This window comes from Diadema setosum, chromosome 15, assembly GCF_964275005.1.
Source record: "Diadema setosum chromosome 15, eeDiaSeto1, whole genome shotgun sequence".
In the NCBI taxonomy this organism is placed as follows: Eukaryota; Metazoa; Echinodermata; class Echinoidea; order Diadematoida; family Diadematidae; genus Diadema; species Diadema setosum.
In genome coordinates, this window is record NC_092699.1 from 36,698,459 (window position 1) to 36,716,424 (window position 17,966).

The window sequence follows — 17,966 nt, forward strand, 5'->3', positions numbered from 1 at the left end:
CTAGATATTATATCATAAGACCCTGAAGTAGCATTTAGACAGTTTAATCATTGGGTGTTATCAATGCAAAAATTTGATTGTAATTTTTTGGGGGGACATACTGTATAAACGGGGTGTACAAACGTGTATGTCACCACGTACCAATTCCTTGACGATAGCCAAAATATCCTCCTTGGCCGCCTCGGCGTTGGCCTCGTATCCCTGGATGGTGATGCAGTCCTGGTTCTCATGGTCCCGGGCGGGGAACTGGATGTTGACTTCGTGCTTGGAGCGGATCTTGCCAACAACCGCCCCCTTGCGTCCGATGATCTTGGGGTGGTACTTGGGATCCACAGAGATCTCGAGAGTGAAAGCCCGCAGACGCTAGAAAAAACAACAAAAAAACGTTTTTAAAAATCACTACATCATCTAAATGAAGTAAATGTCAATTTGCTTTCCAACATTATGACAAAAATTCACAATTGTCAGAAATAGATGGTAAAGAGGGGTCAGTGATACATATGAAATCTATCTTCCGACATCAGCCCACATGTCACTGATGGAGAGATTTCAGCAGTGCAAGACAACAGTAGACAGCGATGCTTCATGAAGAAGCCACGAGAGATAACTACATAGATATTATATAAATATTGCCTTTTTAGAGGTGTAATATAACATTTCACATCACCACAGGAGAAATATTTTTCCCAAAAGATTAAATTTTTTTCAAAGCACTCAGGGCTGAGGGAAGCTATTGTCTCAAGGATGAAGTATGATTCCTAAGGGACTGTCAAAAAGTATGATATTACGTCAAACAAGGCAATATTTGTTATTACACAATATTTCATTCTAGCCCAATAGGCAGCCAAATTCTGGAATTACATTGCCTGACGTATCATCACTGCAGCTGATATAACATTTTCAATCCTAGCGCCATTAGTCACATGACTACATCGGGACCAATCACTGACCAGCATTTATGTAGACCATTCAATATGACAAAATGTTTGTAGGAGCTTACCCGGTCTTCCTGCTCATCATCCAGCTCACTGACCCTGTTCTTGAGGGCCTGGACGGCCCGGGCCACGTTGGACGGGGTGCCCCTGACTCTCACGATGTCTGACTGCTCACTTGCTGGCGGTATGGTGATGTTCACCTGGAACAAGATCACACAAAAATTACAAACATCAGTACAGTGGAAATCTTAGTTAAACTGCTTCATGTCGCTTTACAACTGACGGCACTATTTCAAACACAGAATACAGTCATGTTCAACGGGATCAACATCACATAAAAATTTTACAACAGCTTCTCATCTCCATGAAATTGTGGGCATCATACGTATCAAAGGTTAAAGACCGAATAACCTCGCTGGGGTGACAAGACCTTGTATCTGAAATTTTTGTGAAAATGACTTTTTTGGATTAATGGTCAAATAATTGGTTAAGTGATGTCCTGTCCAAATCCCAACTGCCTTACCCCCAAAATAAAGCCACCACAGCATGTCAAAGGAAAGGCTATCCCATTTGCTAATAGCGCTTTGGCCGCCATGTTTTTTGGCTCCCCTGAACATTTGACATTTTGTAGATACAAGGTCATGTCACCCCAGCGACGATAAGAAGCACATTGTTTCATGTTTAGACATAGAGTAGTGGCACAGTGCAAGGCTGCCAATGACATTCCCACATCAAAATCTGGGATATCCTATAGGAGCCCTATCCCTTTCCAAGTTAAGTGTATGCACACATTAACTCATTGATCCCCAAGAAGCATGGCAGCAGTAAAGTTCCCCTATTCCTTTAACGGTTAAATGCAAACAATACTTAACTCTTTGATAGAGGGCGAGGCAGCGGTACAATCCCTATCCTTTTATGGGTTTAGTGAAAGCAAGGATTAACTTGTTGATATTAACTTGTTGATTCTCATGGGACATCATGCACTAAAGCTCTTATCCCACTGAGGGCAAAAGTGCAAGCAATGATTAACTCCTTGAATCTCACAAGGCAAGGCAACAGTAAAGTCTCATCCCTATCAGGGTTAAGTTCACACAATAATTGACTCATCCATTCTCAAGCGTCAAGCAGCTGTAAAGCCCATACACCTTCAAGCATAAAGTGCAAACAATAATCAACTCTGTGTGCCATGGTGTAGACCACCCGAGTGCCACATTATTCACAGATGTATGTCTTGAGTACTTTTTGAAATATTCTGTTTTAAAAGACATGTAACTTTATAGAAATGTTTATGTAAGACATAAAAGCAGTGAGGAAAGGTGCAGAGAAAATTGTAAGCTTTGCCGAGACGTAAATCTTATTTACTGGGTGGCATGACTTCTGCACACAAATTTGTGACAAAAACTTAGAATTTACTTGAAAACCCCCATGGAACACCGCTATTCAATCGCCAGGCAGCACAAGCTACATGTGTGAGGAATTAAATTGTAAGTGAAGCTTTCATTGTACTGTGGCATTTGGTGATTTATCGATTAGTTCAAAAAAGTTTGTGCATTCAAGCAATGTATGCAAACTTGGCACGCCGTCGATTGAGTCGGGCATGCAAACATGGCACATAAAGAGTTAAAGGTCTTGTTTACCTTTGGGAGCAGTGATTTCAAAAAATATTCAAGATATCACATTTGATGCATACAATTTGTATGTGTAAGTCTGCTGTATCACAAAACACCCTACGGTATACATTTTTCACAATGAAACCTAAAATAAAAGGAGAAATCTGTATTTTTCTTAATTAACCATAACTGTAGATGGTTTAGTCTTGCAACATTTTATTATAACTATTGTTCACATTTTGTGAATTTAACAATACATAACATCGATTATACAGATGCAAATTTTTGCAGTGGTTGTTTCTATCCCCAACTCACATTTTAGAACTATTTTAAAGCACTAATGCTGGGATTTCGTTTCATCTGCAAATGGTAAATTAAGCCTTTAACTCATTGATTCCTCACATCATTATCCTCCATCATACGTCTGACTCCAGCTCCCTTGGCGCCGATGATGTAGCGGTGGTAGTCAAAGGGAACCATCACTTCCTCCACAATTGGAACCAAAGCCTGCACACAAGAAAGCAATAAAGATCAAAGCAATCTCAAAGTTTTCAAATCAGCAAACACATATAATGGTACATTTTCTAGCCTTGTCATAATCATCATAAAGTGATTTCAACTGCTGTTGTTCTCATAAATTGAAGCATCAGTTCAAAATTGTAATTTGTTGTTACTATCTGCAAGTCAGATTGCATATCAATTGGAAGATAAAAGTGAAAGGAGGAAAAAAAAAACAGCCTGAGTTTTGAACCTGTCACTTTCTGCATGACCTTACTAAGGAAGAGTCAGAGAAATATTTTTAACTCTCTCTAGGAAAAAAAAAAAAAAAAAATCTCATTCAATCATGTAAAGTAAGACTGGTAACACAGCATTAGAGACCTCTCAACAACCAGGAACACTTAAAATACAATTAATGTACTATTGCACATTATGCACAATTACCTCTTAATTCAAATCTTCCAAACTTTTCTTGAAAAGTTTGAATAACTTATGTTTTTTTCAGAGTGCCTTTAAAGCAACTTGATTCTAGGAAGCAATCGTTTCTTTTGTCCATGAGCAAAAGAAATGAGTGAAAAACTTTGCATTTCTGTGCAACCTGACTAACATAAACTTGATGAATGTCACATGGATACACACTGCACAATACATCAGAAAAAATAAAGCCCATCACAGGTTTATAGCACAAGTCCTTCCCACCTGACATGATCTGAATTAGGAGTAATTTTTCACTGTTTGGAAGATTCAAACTTCCATTACAACACAAAAATGAAAAGCCAAACCAAATATGAGAACAACCTTTCATAGCAAAAATGAAACAAAAACATACATCCATCTTCTAATAACAGAGACACAGACACTTTACTGGATAAATATGCATAGCTACTCGATCTGGCTTTTATTGGCACAAGACCTCAGTTTCTGTTTTTTTCTGGGGTTACAATTCCAATGGAAGCTGAAGAAATAAGAGACTTCATACCTTCAATGCTTCCTTGGCGTTCTCACAGTTTTCCTTCTTGCCAGTAATAATAATGATGTCCTGCTTCAGAGGGGCGCCATCTTTGTTACCGTTGGTCTCACCATTCACCGGCTCACCTGCAATCACAACAAAAATTGCATAGAATAGTGTCAACTTTGACTGGCTCATCACGAGGGGTGGGATGGGAGGGCTTGGAAGGGGAGGAAAGGCACCTCTTCAGAAGACATAGTGAGGGATAGTAAAAGAAAAAAAAAGAGAGAGAGAGAGAGAAGGTTGAACCATTAGTCTCTGAATAAGAGATGTACTTATCATTACAGTGGCTTTCATTTATTTGAAGACTCCATGTCAGAGACTCTAGCTGCAATATTGATGTGATTCATGCTACTTACACAGATATGGATATGTGGGGCATCACAATGCCAGTGATATCTTCCCTTTATAAAGTCCCTTGAGTTACTCTATTACTAAAGCCACAGTCACATTGGCAAAAGATTGCTAAGTTTAAGATCCCAAGTTTTGGCAGTGTGACTGCAAACTTCCCAAAAACTTCTTGTGAAAATTTTCGTGAAAATTCCCACTCAGACTGGGGAAATTTCCTGGATCCTGCCGATCATCTCGATCTTTGGGCAGTGTGAATACCAGCAACTGAAATTTTGGGAAGTTTGTCGCTTGACCAGTCAACCATATACAGTTGAATTTGCGGGCAGTGCCTCAAAAGCATGCAGTCATTGTGATGTACGTTTGTGCATGTTGACAAGGCTTATTCTCAGAAAACTGCAACAAAACACTTAATTCACATCACAAAATTTGAAAGCTTTAGCCAGCCGCCACACTTATGGTGCTGATCCAAGGAAATGGGTTTTTGCAACCATTAGAACCATGCAAATAGAATATGATTTAAAAGATGACATACAGTTCAGCCAGCAATCAAGTTCCCCCTAGATCGCGATCACGGGTGATCTGTGATCGCATACGCGATCAATTGATTGTATGCCGAATTGCATACAATCAATTGATTGCGACATATCGCGTATACGATCACTGATCGCCCGTGATCACGATCAAGGGGAAACTTGATTGCTGGCTGAACTGTATAACAGGACATGTAGTCATATCTTTGAGGAAAATACCAACTTCACTGAAAACAAAGTACTAGAGCTTTCATCCTGGTTCATTCCAAGCACAGCTAAGAAAAAAGAAGAGTATAAAATGGAAGCAGGTTATCTAAAACTCACTGGCAGGGGCGTTCCTATCTGGGAACTTGATGTTCACTTCGTGCTCCCTGGTGATGCTCTGGATGCGGGAACCCTTCTGCCCCATCACTGTGCCATGGAAACGCTGCGGGATCACACACTCGATTGAAACTTGTTGCTCCTGTTACGACAACAAGCACAGTACAAAGAATCGTGACTTTCACTGATTAGCCACACACAGAAGAGGAGGAAAATGTCCTTCCAAACAAACTTTATCCAAAAGATTTCACCTGTTTGCATTTTGCCATTACAGGGGTTTGTAAGTAAGTGCACATAGGAGCACACAAATGGGGTGATACATTACAAGCTACGGATCTGGCTCCTTTACAGATTATGCCCTACAATTCATTCTTCAAATTGTATCATTTTTGTCCATTACAGACTTCTCCCACTATAGTCGTTGAGTTTGCCAGCAGCAAACAAACGTTCAGAAAAATAAATTTGCAATGACATCAATAGAATATCTAGCTCTTATATTTCATCTAGATGTTAGGATTTGGGTGAGCATAAAGCTATACCCTGAGATGCGACAATTAGACATTTAGAGATTAACACACATTTTTCTTCACTAAATGTTATTTTCATTGAGTGTGTTTGCAGGAAAAAAAAAACATGAATTAGTTCCATAGCATAAAATTATTAAACATACTAACTATTCAGCAATGACTTCATATTTACAGGTGCACAGTAGCTGAACTTACTGAAGTCTGAATTTTGGTTCCATTTCTCACTACAAACCAATGAGAGAATTGAGAAATGATGACTTTGTCATATCATCTGATTCACATATCACATGAGTGTTATCTATATCTGTCTCATAAACATACAAAAAACTTGAACACTCCACAATTTCTTCTGTTGAAGGTCAAATCTTTAGGTAGTTGTTACATTATGTTTGACAATTTTCTCCTCCTGTTCATCAGAAGTCAAGCTTGAAAGTATAGTTTTTCTTGCTGGTCATCAAGAATATACATCTCCGAGGTTGCCACCCTCAGGACGGGGTCATCTGCACTCACCAGATCAGAGACAATCTGCAGGATGCGGTTCTTGGCGCCCTCAACGCAGTTCTTCGCTCCCTTGATGGCCACTTTGGTGCTGCTGGAGCCGTTGCGCGGGAAACTGACCGTCACGCCGCCGTACTCGTCGCCAATCTCCCGCAGGACCTGACCGCGGCGGGCCACAAAGTGGCGGTGATACTTGGTGTCCACATCGATCTCCGCCTCGACGATGTTGTCCTGGTCGCACGTAATACAATGAAATATGAAACATAATTCTCCAAACATGCTGCAGGGCTGCAGTGCTGTCCCCTTTTAAAGTTAACAGATTCTACTAAAACATTTTATTATACTGGAAGGACAATAAAAAATATGGAATTGTAGGTGAACATGCATGTGAACTAAACTTTTATTTTTCAGTTGCCCAAGGTAACAGTGTGCTTTATTAGAATTGCATGCTCTTTGACATCTCATAGAGTGGTTTCTGAATATCTCGCAAAACGTTAACAGCTAAATTCTCACCTCAACCAGAACTGTACACACCCTTTAATGTCAAATCCTGCCTAAATGCTTGGTATCTATCCACTCACCAGGTCCTTGATGAGGCTGGAGAGTCTCTTCTTAGCCTCCTCCACTGCTTCCTTGGTGCCAATGATCTGAATGAGGGTCTGGTCCTCATCCTTGTCGTTGGGGAAGACCACTCGGGCGCCAGTCTCCTCCCGCACCTTGCGGATGTTAGCGCCGCCTCGCCCGATGAGGAAGCGGTGGTACTCCCGCTTGGCATGCACATCGGCGGTGAAGCTAGCTTGCTCCTACAGATGGGAGATGGGCAGATTTAAAAATGTGACCAGTCTCTTGTGACAGAAACAACTAATCAGTGAATATTCATGATTACTACCTAAATAGGATGTTTTAGCGGCGCATTAAAAGCATGTATTCTTGTCCGCTCAATTGTCACTGTGCAATAGGGGAGCATACTGAACGAAATGTGAGTGTAAGTTCACTTCAGGACAAAAACAAACGAGGTCACAAATCATCAGTCTATAACCTGTATGTATTCACTGCACAAGATACCACAACATGTCAGGATAAACTCTCTGCAATCTCATTCTCCGCCCTAGCACACAGAAGGTAAGATTCCTCTTGGTCAGGAGGGGGGGGGGGGGGGGAGGGGATGGGGCGCTCTCACCCGTTCATTGGTGAGGTCCACGAGCTGTTTCTTGGCCTTGTCCACCTCTTCCTTTGGTCCGCGGATGGTGACCCGGTCGCTGCCCGAGCCCTCGTTGGGGAAGTGGATGTGGACGCCCCCGCATTCCTCCATGATGGCTCGGATCAGGCGCCCCTTGGAACCAATCAGGGACTGGTGGTGCTTGCTGGGGATGCGGACTTCAACTTCTGTGATGTTGGCCTGCAGAGTGGTAACAAAAGATGATCACGGTGATGATATTGACAGTAAAAATGATAACCCTGTTAAGGACTAATCATGATTTTTAAACACAGTTTTAATCCAGTAGTGAAAGCAGGCAGGATGATAACGAGCGAAAAAGCAGATGAAACAAGAAGTTCATTTAACCATGCCAAAGCTGTAAGACTCCAAAGGCACTTCTACATTGAAGAGATGTACATCTTGCCTTCTTCATAACTACATTGAAGAGATGTACATCTTGCCTTCTTCATAACTCTTGATTATAAGTTTTACCAATGTCATCAGCTCAACAAGTGGTAAGTATGAAATGATTAATTCTCTTAGTGACTGCAGAAAGAGAAAATTTGTGTTTCTTTTTGGTCTCCGTACCTAAACAGCCCATACTTCAAGATATTGTATAATTTAGACAACTTCCACAGAGCAATACATTTTTTTTTATAATCCCCTTTCCCGTTTAGACATGGCTCCCACATCTCCAGTTTCCATAGCAACGGAGGACCCTCACCAGCTCTCCTTCGATGGCCAAAATCCTCTGCTTGGCCTTCTCCACGTTGGCCTTCTTGCCGGTGATGACGATGGCATCGCTGTCACTGCTCTCGGTGGGGATCTCAATCCTAGTGTCCGTCTCTTCTTTGATCTGCACACAAAAGAGAGGAGAAGTTTGGACAAAAGTGATGGGATCAGCAGCTCACTACAGTACCAAAGTGTGAGATTATTGCCATTCACCACCATGGAAATTGATTCGTACCAACCAGAAGGAGCCCAAACACCTAAGAACACAACGGTTAACAACCATTCTGGTACCAACTTCCAACCCACTGCCGGGAGTCTTGTGTAGGGATACTCCACTTAGAACCAGCACTAACGTATGACAATACACTGTGACATCACTACTTTGATACTCTATGCAGACTGGGTTGTCAGAACAAAAGTACCTTCTTCAGTCACACACATAAACAGAGAGCAGTGGACGCAACATTCCCGTATTGCTGTTATTTCACTAAGTGATTACACAAGTGGTCTCATGTCCCAGTTGAGTGTGCAGACATATTGAATTAATGTTTTGCAAAATTTCTGAAGACTTCCCTTCCGATATAGAGTCACAAGCCTCATATTTTGTAAGGATGAAAGACAACTATAATTTGTGATAACTTAGCCAAGCCATGGAGACTAAATCTTGTGCTCGCTCACCATCCTTATCTCACTCTACCCCTCTCTCTCTCTCTCTCTCTCCCACATACACACACACACACACACACACACACACACACACACACACACACACACACACAGAAAGACACCATATGCAATCAGTGGAAAATGGCAAAGAGTTTTGGGAAATACAATCTCACAATCAACGCATACAAACACATTATGCAACACCTCGTGACGGGAGGATGAAATATTGTTGATAGCATCCAATTTGTCAGAGGGAACCACTATCTGTACCTTGTTGATGGTTGAACCACCCTTGCCAATAATGTTCTTGTGGAACTTCTTGAAGATCGGCAGTGAGATTTGGTAGTTGTTTTCAACCTGCACAACAAAAAAAAAACAAGTCCATTAAGAACATGTCACATCATCCGCATTCAACAGACCTGCAGTGGTCGTGCAAAGTGCAGGACATGAATGTGAAGAGAATACACAATCTTCTGGAAATGCAATTAAGAATCCATGTTAAATAGAAGGACATGCTCTAGTCAAAGTGGGTCAACATGGTATTTTCCTTTTCTAGGTAGACATGATGGGAACTCTGCGGTTGTATCATGGTGCATTATTGCATACACTGCTGAATAAAAAATGACAATATTCACATATTTCAACTGAATCAATTGCACACATTCAGCCAGTCGAGAAAATTGAGCATTTCTAATCAAATTATCATGGAATGCTACACCTTAAGACAAGCTGAAGAATTCGAACAATTACTAACATGAGGTAGGTCACATGATCATGTACTAATTCAGGCAACATTTACTAGCAATGGCAGGATGTTAGAAGCCTATGCTCAGGAACTTCAGGAGTTGCTAGTCTATCTGAATGTATTAGCAGAGCTTGAGGGGCAGAAAGAGAATGAAATGAAGTGGGATCGCATTTTGAGGGGGAAAATATATCTTTGAAGGAAAAAGAAAGAAAGAAGAAACAAGAGAAAACTCACCAGTTCCTTGCTGAGTTCCTTCAGGAATCTGAAGCAGAGATCTACTTCCTGTTTGGGTCCACGCAGAGTCACCACGTCACTCTGTTTGCCTGGGTCTGGGAATGTGATTTGAACCTAGAGGAGAGACAGCATTCATAAAGGGTGGAATCATGCCGAGGATGTGCATCTAACAGTGTTTTAATGCCACTTTTTACTATTGGGAGCAGGGATTTAAAGGGATATAGTATTGTATTGGTAAAGATGAGGAGTGGGCTTTAACTTTTTCCAAGATACCATGAAACCACTTATGAAACTGTACAAAGCATACCATTCTAAGAGGAATTCAACAGTGATTTGATGAAAATTGGTTTTGGAATGGCTGAGATATCCAAAATAAAAAATAAAACAAAGCAATCCTAATAAAATGTGGGGTACAACCTTTTATTAGCATCGCTCAGTTTTGGATATCTCAGCCATTTCAAAATCAATTTTCATCAAATATATGTTGAATTCCTCTTGGAATTACATGTTCTTTCATATTCATAAGAGGTTTCTCATCTTTTTTCACACAAAAAAAAATGTCAGAAACCTGAAGTTAGGTCTCAACCAAAACTATATGATCACTTTAAAAAATGTTCTGAGTGATCAGTTCTATCACAAAGCATCCAACCATATAAAAATCGTTTTTAAAAAATCCAATAAAGCCTGAAATACACGGAGATATCACTGTATTTCTCAATAAACCATAATTGTAGATGGTTTACTCTAGAAACAATTTCAATAAAATTACTGTTTGCATTTTGTATATTGAACAATACTTGCCATTGATAATACTGATTAACACCTTTACATTGGTTGTTTCTATCCCTAATTCAAATTTCACAACTATTTCGAAGCACTAAAGCTGGGTTTTTGTTTCATCTGCAAATGGTAAATAGTGCCTTTAATGACTAACATCAACAGCAGTGTTTTGTTATCTTACATTCTCATTCATTCAAACAACAGAAATGAAATTTAAAAAAAACAAACAAACAAACATTATTTTCCGCTTCAAAAATACAGCATAAAATCAATGAAATTAATCAATGAAATCTACCACCTGGCACAAGTTGATAATTAAGGAAGATCAGCCAAGTCCTTGAAGCTCACCTGTTTGAATTTGTCCCTGATATCCCTGATGTATTCCCCTTTGGCTCCAATGATGGTACGATGGAACCGGTGCTCAATGAGAATATCCCTCGACTTTTCATTTTCCTGCAAGCAAATCACGTCAGATTCCTCAATTCATAGTCATAGGAGGCGGGAAGGCATTTCAAGCATTTGTGTCAGTGGAATCCCAGCCACCATATTAGGATTTCAGTACAGATTTTACTCATGAATGAATATTCAACAATAGCTATGCATGCTAATAAAGTGGAATCCCAGCCACCATATTTGGATTTCAGTACAGATTTTACTCATGAATGAATATTCAACAATAGCTATGCATGCTAATAAAGTGGAATCCCAGCCACCATATTTGGATTTCAGTACAGATTTTACTCATGAATGAATATTCAACAATAGCTATGCATGCTAATAAGCTGTCTCGTAAAATCTCCATAATCACATTCACACCTGCATGTTCAGACATTTCTTTGGAATTTACCAAGAGGACTTGCAACAGCAACAGAAAAATGTATTTACAGATACACCTCTGAATCTTCTGAAACACATGCGCAGCTACAGGTTTAGATGGCTTGTATAGATTTCATGCAAACAATAGACATTTCACAGCCATGGCAGCATGTCACCATGGTTCAAAATTAGGATTGAATTTTAGAAATTGAATTTTCAATTTACGTCAAAATGTCTTTCTTGACTTGTGAAACTTGTTCATAAAAGTTTTCTGTCAATCTCAATCCAGTTATGAATATTGAACAATTACAAAATGAATATGCAATTGTCTAGGAAATGCATGCTTAAAGAATTTCCTTTATGAATATTCAACAAAAATGCACATGCATATTCATGGTCTCCCCCACCGAGTACCCAAGCACATAATATGATCTCACCAGTCGCTGGGCAATCTCAAGAAGCTCCTTCTTGGCCTGGTCGATACCCTCAGGGCTTCCCTCGATGCGGATCTTGCTGCTCTTCTCCTCGTCGCTAGGGATACGGATGGACACGCCCGTCTCCTTCTTGATGCGAGTGACTGAAAACGGAGAGATGACAATGATGATGAATAATCCAGTTCGGAGTTAGCTCATTGGCTCATTGGGCCGAATGACCTTTCTTTTTTCCTCAGTCAGCTAGAAGCACTTCACTCTTTCTAGAGCGACATAATGCGTAAGATTTACGTAACAATTTATGGGATTCATTGATCCTGTTCAAACAAAGAATTAACTTGCATAGGCCAGATGACGAGAATGATCCGTCAATTAACACTCTGGAAAGCATCCATTTCATTATTTTGCAGTGAATGTATCAACAATCTCTTTCTATTGATATTGCCAAATACCACTTTAGCTGTCAGGTGGATGTGCTGGCAAGCAACATTTCTAAGGATAACATGAATAATTGTTACATCACAGATGCATATCCCTGTGAATTTAAAAACCAACATGCCTGTTGGTACAAATGACCTTTCTTCTACTCATGCGCAAAGTGGAACTGCAAAATGGCTTATTGTGCTATGATGAACACATCCACAGTGGTATAAACCCTACTAGCTTGCCCAGATCAACTATGACTTGTTATGGAGCAAGTTGTGAAAATTCTGCAATCTCTCTTGTCGAAAGCCATGCATCAATTTACTCTTTTCAACCTCAAATTTCTTCAGATTATAATCAACAACAATAATCTGTAGCAGAAGAAATACAAAGAGAAAGACATAGAGTACATTTATCATCAGGTATCTTCCAATCAGAATAACAATATTTCGGCTGTTGCCTTGTCAAATACTGTATACGCCGAATATTTCGTGAGGTTTTTATTTTCGCGAATTTCGCGAGTCACTATTCGCGAAATTAAAAACACGCGAAAATATTGACTCTAATGCCGATATGAATGTGACATACAGTACAGGACGCCACGATTGCGAAATTAACCACTCGCAAAATTGTCTGAAAGTCCCGATTCGCGAAAAATTAGACTCGCGAAATATATGGCGTATACAGTAAGCTCTAAATTTTCAGAAAGGAGTACCTCAATGAACAAACTGCTCTCTTGCTGTATTCTAGGCTCATTTGTTCAAAACTGTATCATACACTATAAAAATATACAATACTTTGCAAATTGGGAGTTATAAGAGAATTTCGTCGGTGGCTGAATTCATAATTAGGAACACAAATATCAAACTGCTTGAATGCGCTTGCATGTGCATTTAGTAGGTGCGGCATCTGAGTGCAGATCCTGCCAGCCCATCCCAACAAAATATTCAGCACCCAACCCGCAGTAACATATATATTCATGCTGCACAAGAAGTCAACATGACCTTTATTATGAACACGGTTATAACGAAATTCTGGTTACAATGAAATAGAAATTCACGCCGCAACAATACCGGCTCTTTTTTTTTTATTGTTTATTTGTTCTGCTATAACGAAATTTCGATATAACGAAAGGAAACTACGGGTCCCGACGACTTCATTTTAATGGGAGTCCACCGTATATTTAGTAAGACAAAGGGCAGACATGACTCACTGTTGGCGCCGGCCTTCCCGATGATGTGCTTGTGGTACTTGGGATCGATGTCAATCTCGTCGAAGGACAGTCGGCTCTGAAGGTCACGGGAGATCTCCTCCAGGGCCGAGCGGGCCTTTTCGACTTCTTCCGGAGGGCCTTCGATGGCAATGACGTCACGCCCTTCCTGGAACTCCACATGGACCTGACATAAGTGATAAATCATCATTGTTTAACTATGGTCCGACAGTAGAGGTGGCCCGGGGCCACTAAAAATTGATGTTGGGCCACCTAATTTTGAAAAAGGCTCACTTTTTGTGGCCAAATCATGCAACTAAGATTTATAGGTCATTACATTTGGTGGTGGTTTTTTTTTCTTCTTCTTCTTTTTTGGGGTCACTTCTATTCTTTATTGGGTCTACCAAAATTACACATTTCCAGATTTTAGTGGCCCAAACAGGCCACAAGGAAAAAAATGTAGTGTTGAGCCCTGGTAAATATTATCAGTCATCCTACCAGAATTGCCTGCATGCTACCAATTCTCTGAGAAGAAGCAAACACAAAGGCAAGCAAATGAAGATGACAACATCGACAATGAACTGCATTTTCTAGTGAAACAATAGCACAATCAATCCATATGGACTTCAGATATCAATGCATACACAACTGAAACACCATTGTAACCATCATTTACATTCCAAAATATCACATACACACAGGCCCTCAGCATCAAAATTTGCTGCCTTAATCACGCACTTAAAAGACAAAAGCTCAAAATCACACTCATTCAGCCATCTTTGTTTTAATGGGGGCAATTCTGAAGAATAGGAACCAACCTTGGGCAGATTCTGGGTGATGTTCTTCACATTTTTGCCCTGTCTACCGATGATAAACCTGTGCAGCCAGGCTGGCGCATACACCTCCTCCAACTTGATGCTGTTAGCCTGGCAGTCATTAGAGAAGAGCAGTAGATGAAAAGATTAAATATACTGGCCACTTGTGCTTCTGGAATTGACCATTTCCATCAGAAAGAATGAACAAAGTAAAATAAGAACTTAGCTATTTGAAGGTTATGAAAATCTGAGGTACAAAATAAGGGTCACTCGCATGACATGAGATGGCTATCTCGAACCAAGTAATCAGAAGGCTGCATTTGGTTTGATTTGGTTTGAATTAATCTGTTTTATGTGACTGCAAAGGAAGCAATGAATGTTTGACAGCAAGCCACATATGGTCCGATGGCTTATAATCTCCTCTAGAGGTCTAGGCACAGCGGATAAAGTGTCCTACCTAGGGGCACAACCACCGCAGCCAGGGCATTGAACCAGGGACCTCATGATTGAGAGTTGATGGTTTTATCCACAGAGCCAAAACCACTTCTATAGCATTTACTAGCCATCATGTATCCGCTTTGACAAGAAATGAAGAGTTTGTTTGCAAAAACCGATAAGTCCATATTTGCCAAATGGAGATATTTGCGATTAAAGGTCAAGAAAAATAAAGAGAATAATAAGAAAATTTTTGCTTCTTTTGACCATAACTTCAAAAATGTACCTTTATATGTAGTGACCAATATATCATTTTAAAGGTATTATTTTGTACTTTATGACAGAGACCATACTTCAAAATCTTTAGAAATGGACTTATCAGTTTTTGCGAACAAACTCTTCAAATAATACACCCTTCTAAATGTGTACTTATAGCAAGAAATAGGGTGAAACCCATTTTGTATCTGTGCTTGTGTATACTAGAGTCATACTTTGAGGAAAATGTTCTTCGAAATGTGAAAAATAGATTGATAACTCCATGAACAATCATGCATTACACTTGTGAATATGAACAGAGATACTAGAGAACTTGTCTGAGAAAGAGAGAGGAAATTATCACAATGTTCCACGTATGTTTTAAACCAAGGTGAAGTGTCATGAATTCTTGACGATGTTGTCCTTTGACAAAACTTCAGAGCAGAGTCCTCACCTTGGCGTAGACCTGGGTGATGGCCGGTCCCAGCTGGTTCTGCTCCCCTCGGAGGGTGATGGTCTCAGAGGTGCTGTCCGTCGGAGGAACCTCCACGGACACACCCGTCTCCTTCAGGATGTCGGCCAAGTTGGAGCCGCGGGGCCCGATGACATAGCGGTGCTGCGACTTGCGCACCTCAAGAGAAACTGTGGTGGTCTTCAGCTTCTGTAAATCAAGGAAAAATGACTGTTGATTTTCATTGTGCCTCCTGGCAGGTACAAGGTGACTGTCTGGCATTATCACACGATACTGTATAACCTGTTATTTTTGCGAGGGTTTAATTTTCGCAAATTTCGCGAATCGCTGTTCGACCGCAAATTTAACAACACGTGAAAATGTCACCATGCACTAGGGTAATAGCTCACTTACGATAGCATTGGTGTCGATTCGCGAAAACAACATCTCGCAAAAATGTCCATGATCTCCTCATTCACAAAAATAACAGCTTATACAGTACATTGTATGTCCAAAATACATAGTCTTTGTAATCTCCCAAAACATGCTCTCTTTAAACTGTCACTGCCCGTGTTGCTTCACACTTCAACTGGCACTTAGCATGATTCTGCACTACTATACTGTTATGCTATACTATCATGCACTATTGTACCCTCACTTCAAAACACTCCCCTGCCTCTATGTACAGACAATTTGCATATCTTCTGCACTCTCTACATTCAATACATAGGTGGATAATTGCAGTGTGAATGAAAACATCAAAGTGGTGTGGCACCGAAGAATCGGCCACAAGCCTAAATCGGTTCCAACAACTTGCCTTCTCCTCGTAAGTCCTCAAAATGACAGCCTTGGCCTCATGCACCCCGTCCTTCTCGCCAGCAACGACAATCTCGTCCTTGCGGGCGCTAAGGGGCGGGACGCTGATCTTGGCTCCGGTCCTGGCCGACAGTTCTTGGATGAAGCAGTTCTCCGGCCCGCAGATGAAGGGGTGGTACTTGTAGGGGACGATGAGGCGCTCAAAGGCCCTCTTGGCCTAAAATTAAAAAATGAACAAAAATACTTTTCAATCTTCTTGAGAGGACAACAACAGAATGCTGTAGTGATATCTATAAAAGTAAGCATATATGATCTGGGTGCATTTTCAAAACACATAGAATGTATCAGATATATTTTACTCAGTGCAGTTGTGGTCCTCAGCACGTCAGCTTTCAAATGACAAACATCATGACACAATTAATTGTAAATGCTCTCATCTTGCATGCTTGGCACCATATGATTGCAGTGCATGTTCATGATTGCCAACATCTGCCATTTCATTTATATTCTCTCACTCATAGCTCATTTTGAAAGAGCCACTGAACAAATAACATAAATAGTATCCCGGGGTACCAAACAAAAATCAGCCATTTTGTTGAATTATTTATTTTTTTAAAAAGGTTGTACCCTGGGTGCGAAAAAGAGGAAATTATTTTGGTGCTGGAGCTAGCGCGAACTAGCCACTGCACTGCACTGCACTAAAGCACATGCTAGTGGTATCGCAGCTTCCATGCACGCATAGTATAACATGCAGTGGCATGGGAATAACTATGTACACGCACACACAGTGCATGCATTTTTCTCTGGCTGTCCTCGAGTGGACGTGAGGTGGCACTACACAACGCGGTTACCCGGGGTACTACGGTACCCCGGGGTAACGCATCAAATAGGGAATGAAAAAAAATAACCAGATGATTAGTGATCTGTACTGGTCAGCATGAATCATGTGTGTGTTCACTGCTACATGCACTTTTTGGTTTTCCTGCGGCAAACTTCTACATGCCATGTTGGAGAACTTACAAGGTAGAGTTCACTTTACATAAAGTTGAAATGTTTAATACTTCATTTTATGATGTCATCTGTAGCTAATTGCATGCATTGATGCCACTACAAGGCAGTCTGCAATACTAGTGTAAGGAGGTGAAGTCAAATAGAGGAAATGTCAGTACCAGGACCTGTGAAAATAAGATCATCAGAAGGAAATGTGAAACTCTATATGGATGCAAAAATACTGCTAACAAATGGAGGGGTTGTTGATAGCAACAAAATCTGGGAAGGTCTTGGTAGCTCTTTACAAACCTGTTCATCGGAGATGAGCTGCAGCTCATGCTTAGCCTGGTCGATGCCCTCCTTGGGGCCCTGGATGCGGATGAGGTCAGAGCTGTCCTCACTGTTGGGGATGGTGATCTTGGTCATCGTCATCGTCTCCAGCTCCTTCAGCTTCTTTCCTTCCTTGCCGATGATGAAGCGGTGGTGGTCTTTTGGGATGGCGATCTGGATGTTGGCCTACCACAACACACCAAGACAAGATACATTCGCTATCACTACAGTGTTCTGAAGGCTAAAACGGGCACATTTTTCGTGGAAAAACAGTATTTTAACCCTGTCCAGCAATAGGTATGTGTAGCAATACAATTTGGGAAAGACCCTATTTTCACAAAACCTGCAGTATTTTTGGCA

At 40.6% G+C, this 17,966-nt stretch overlaps 1 protein-coding gene across 1 annotated transcript in view; it reads right to left on the reverse strand.

Annotated features, from left to right (window-relative positions):
• The window catches only part of LOC140238831 (vigilin-like), a 39,312-nt gene that overhangs the window by 5,825 nt on the left and 15,521 nt on the right, over nt 1-17,966 (reverse strand). The window contains exons 5-22 of the mRNA XM_072318729.1: nt 17,586-17,792; nt 16,288-16,503; nt 15,474-15,680; nt 14,333-14,440; nt 13,518-13,701; nt 11,888-12,027; nt 10,983-11,087; nt 9,855-9,968; nt 9,146-9,232; nt 8,202-8,333; nt 7,460-7,678; nt 6,861-7,082; nt 6,292-6,510; nt 5,258-5,396; nt 4,023-4,138; nt 2,948-3,052; nt 1,001-1,135; nt 142-363 (exon numbers count right to left, since the gene is read on the reverse strand). Coding sequence (XP_072174830.1) covers nt 142-363; nt 1,001-1,135; nt 2,948-3,052; nt 4,023-4,138; nt 5,258-5,396; nt 6,292-6,510; nt 6,861-7,082; nt 7,460-7,678; nt 8,202-8,333; nt 9,146-9,232; nt 9,855-9,968; nt 10,983-11,087; nt 11,888-12,027; nt 13,518-13,701; nt 14,333-14,440; nt 15,474-15,680; nt 16,288-16,503; nt 17,586-17,792 — 2,877 coding nt within the window. The remainder of the gene's footprint in view (nt 1-141; nt 364-1,000; nt 1,136-2,947; nt 3,053-4,022; nt 4,139-5,257; nt 5,397-6,291; nt 6,511-6,860; nt 7,083-7,459; nt 7,679-8,201; nt 8,334-9,145; nt 9,233-9,854; nt 9,969-10,982; nt 11,088-11,887; nt 12,028-13,517; nt 13,702-14,332; nt 14,441-15,473; nt 15,681-16,287; nt 16,504-17,585; nt 17,793-17,966) is intronic.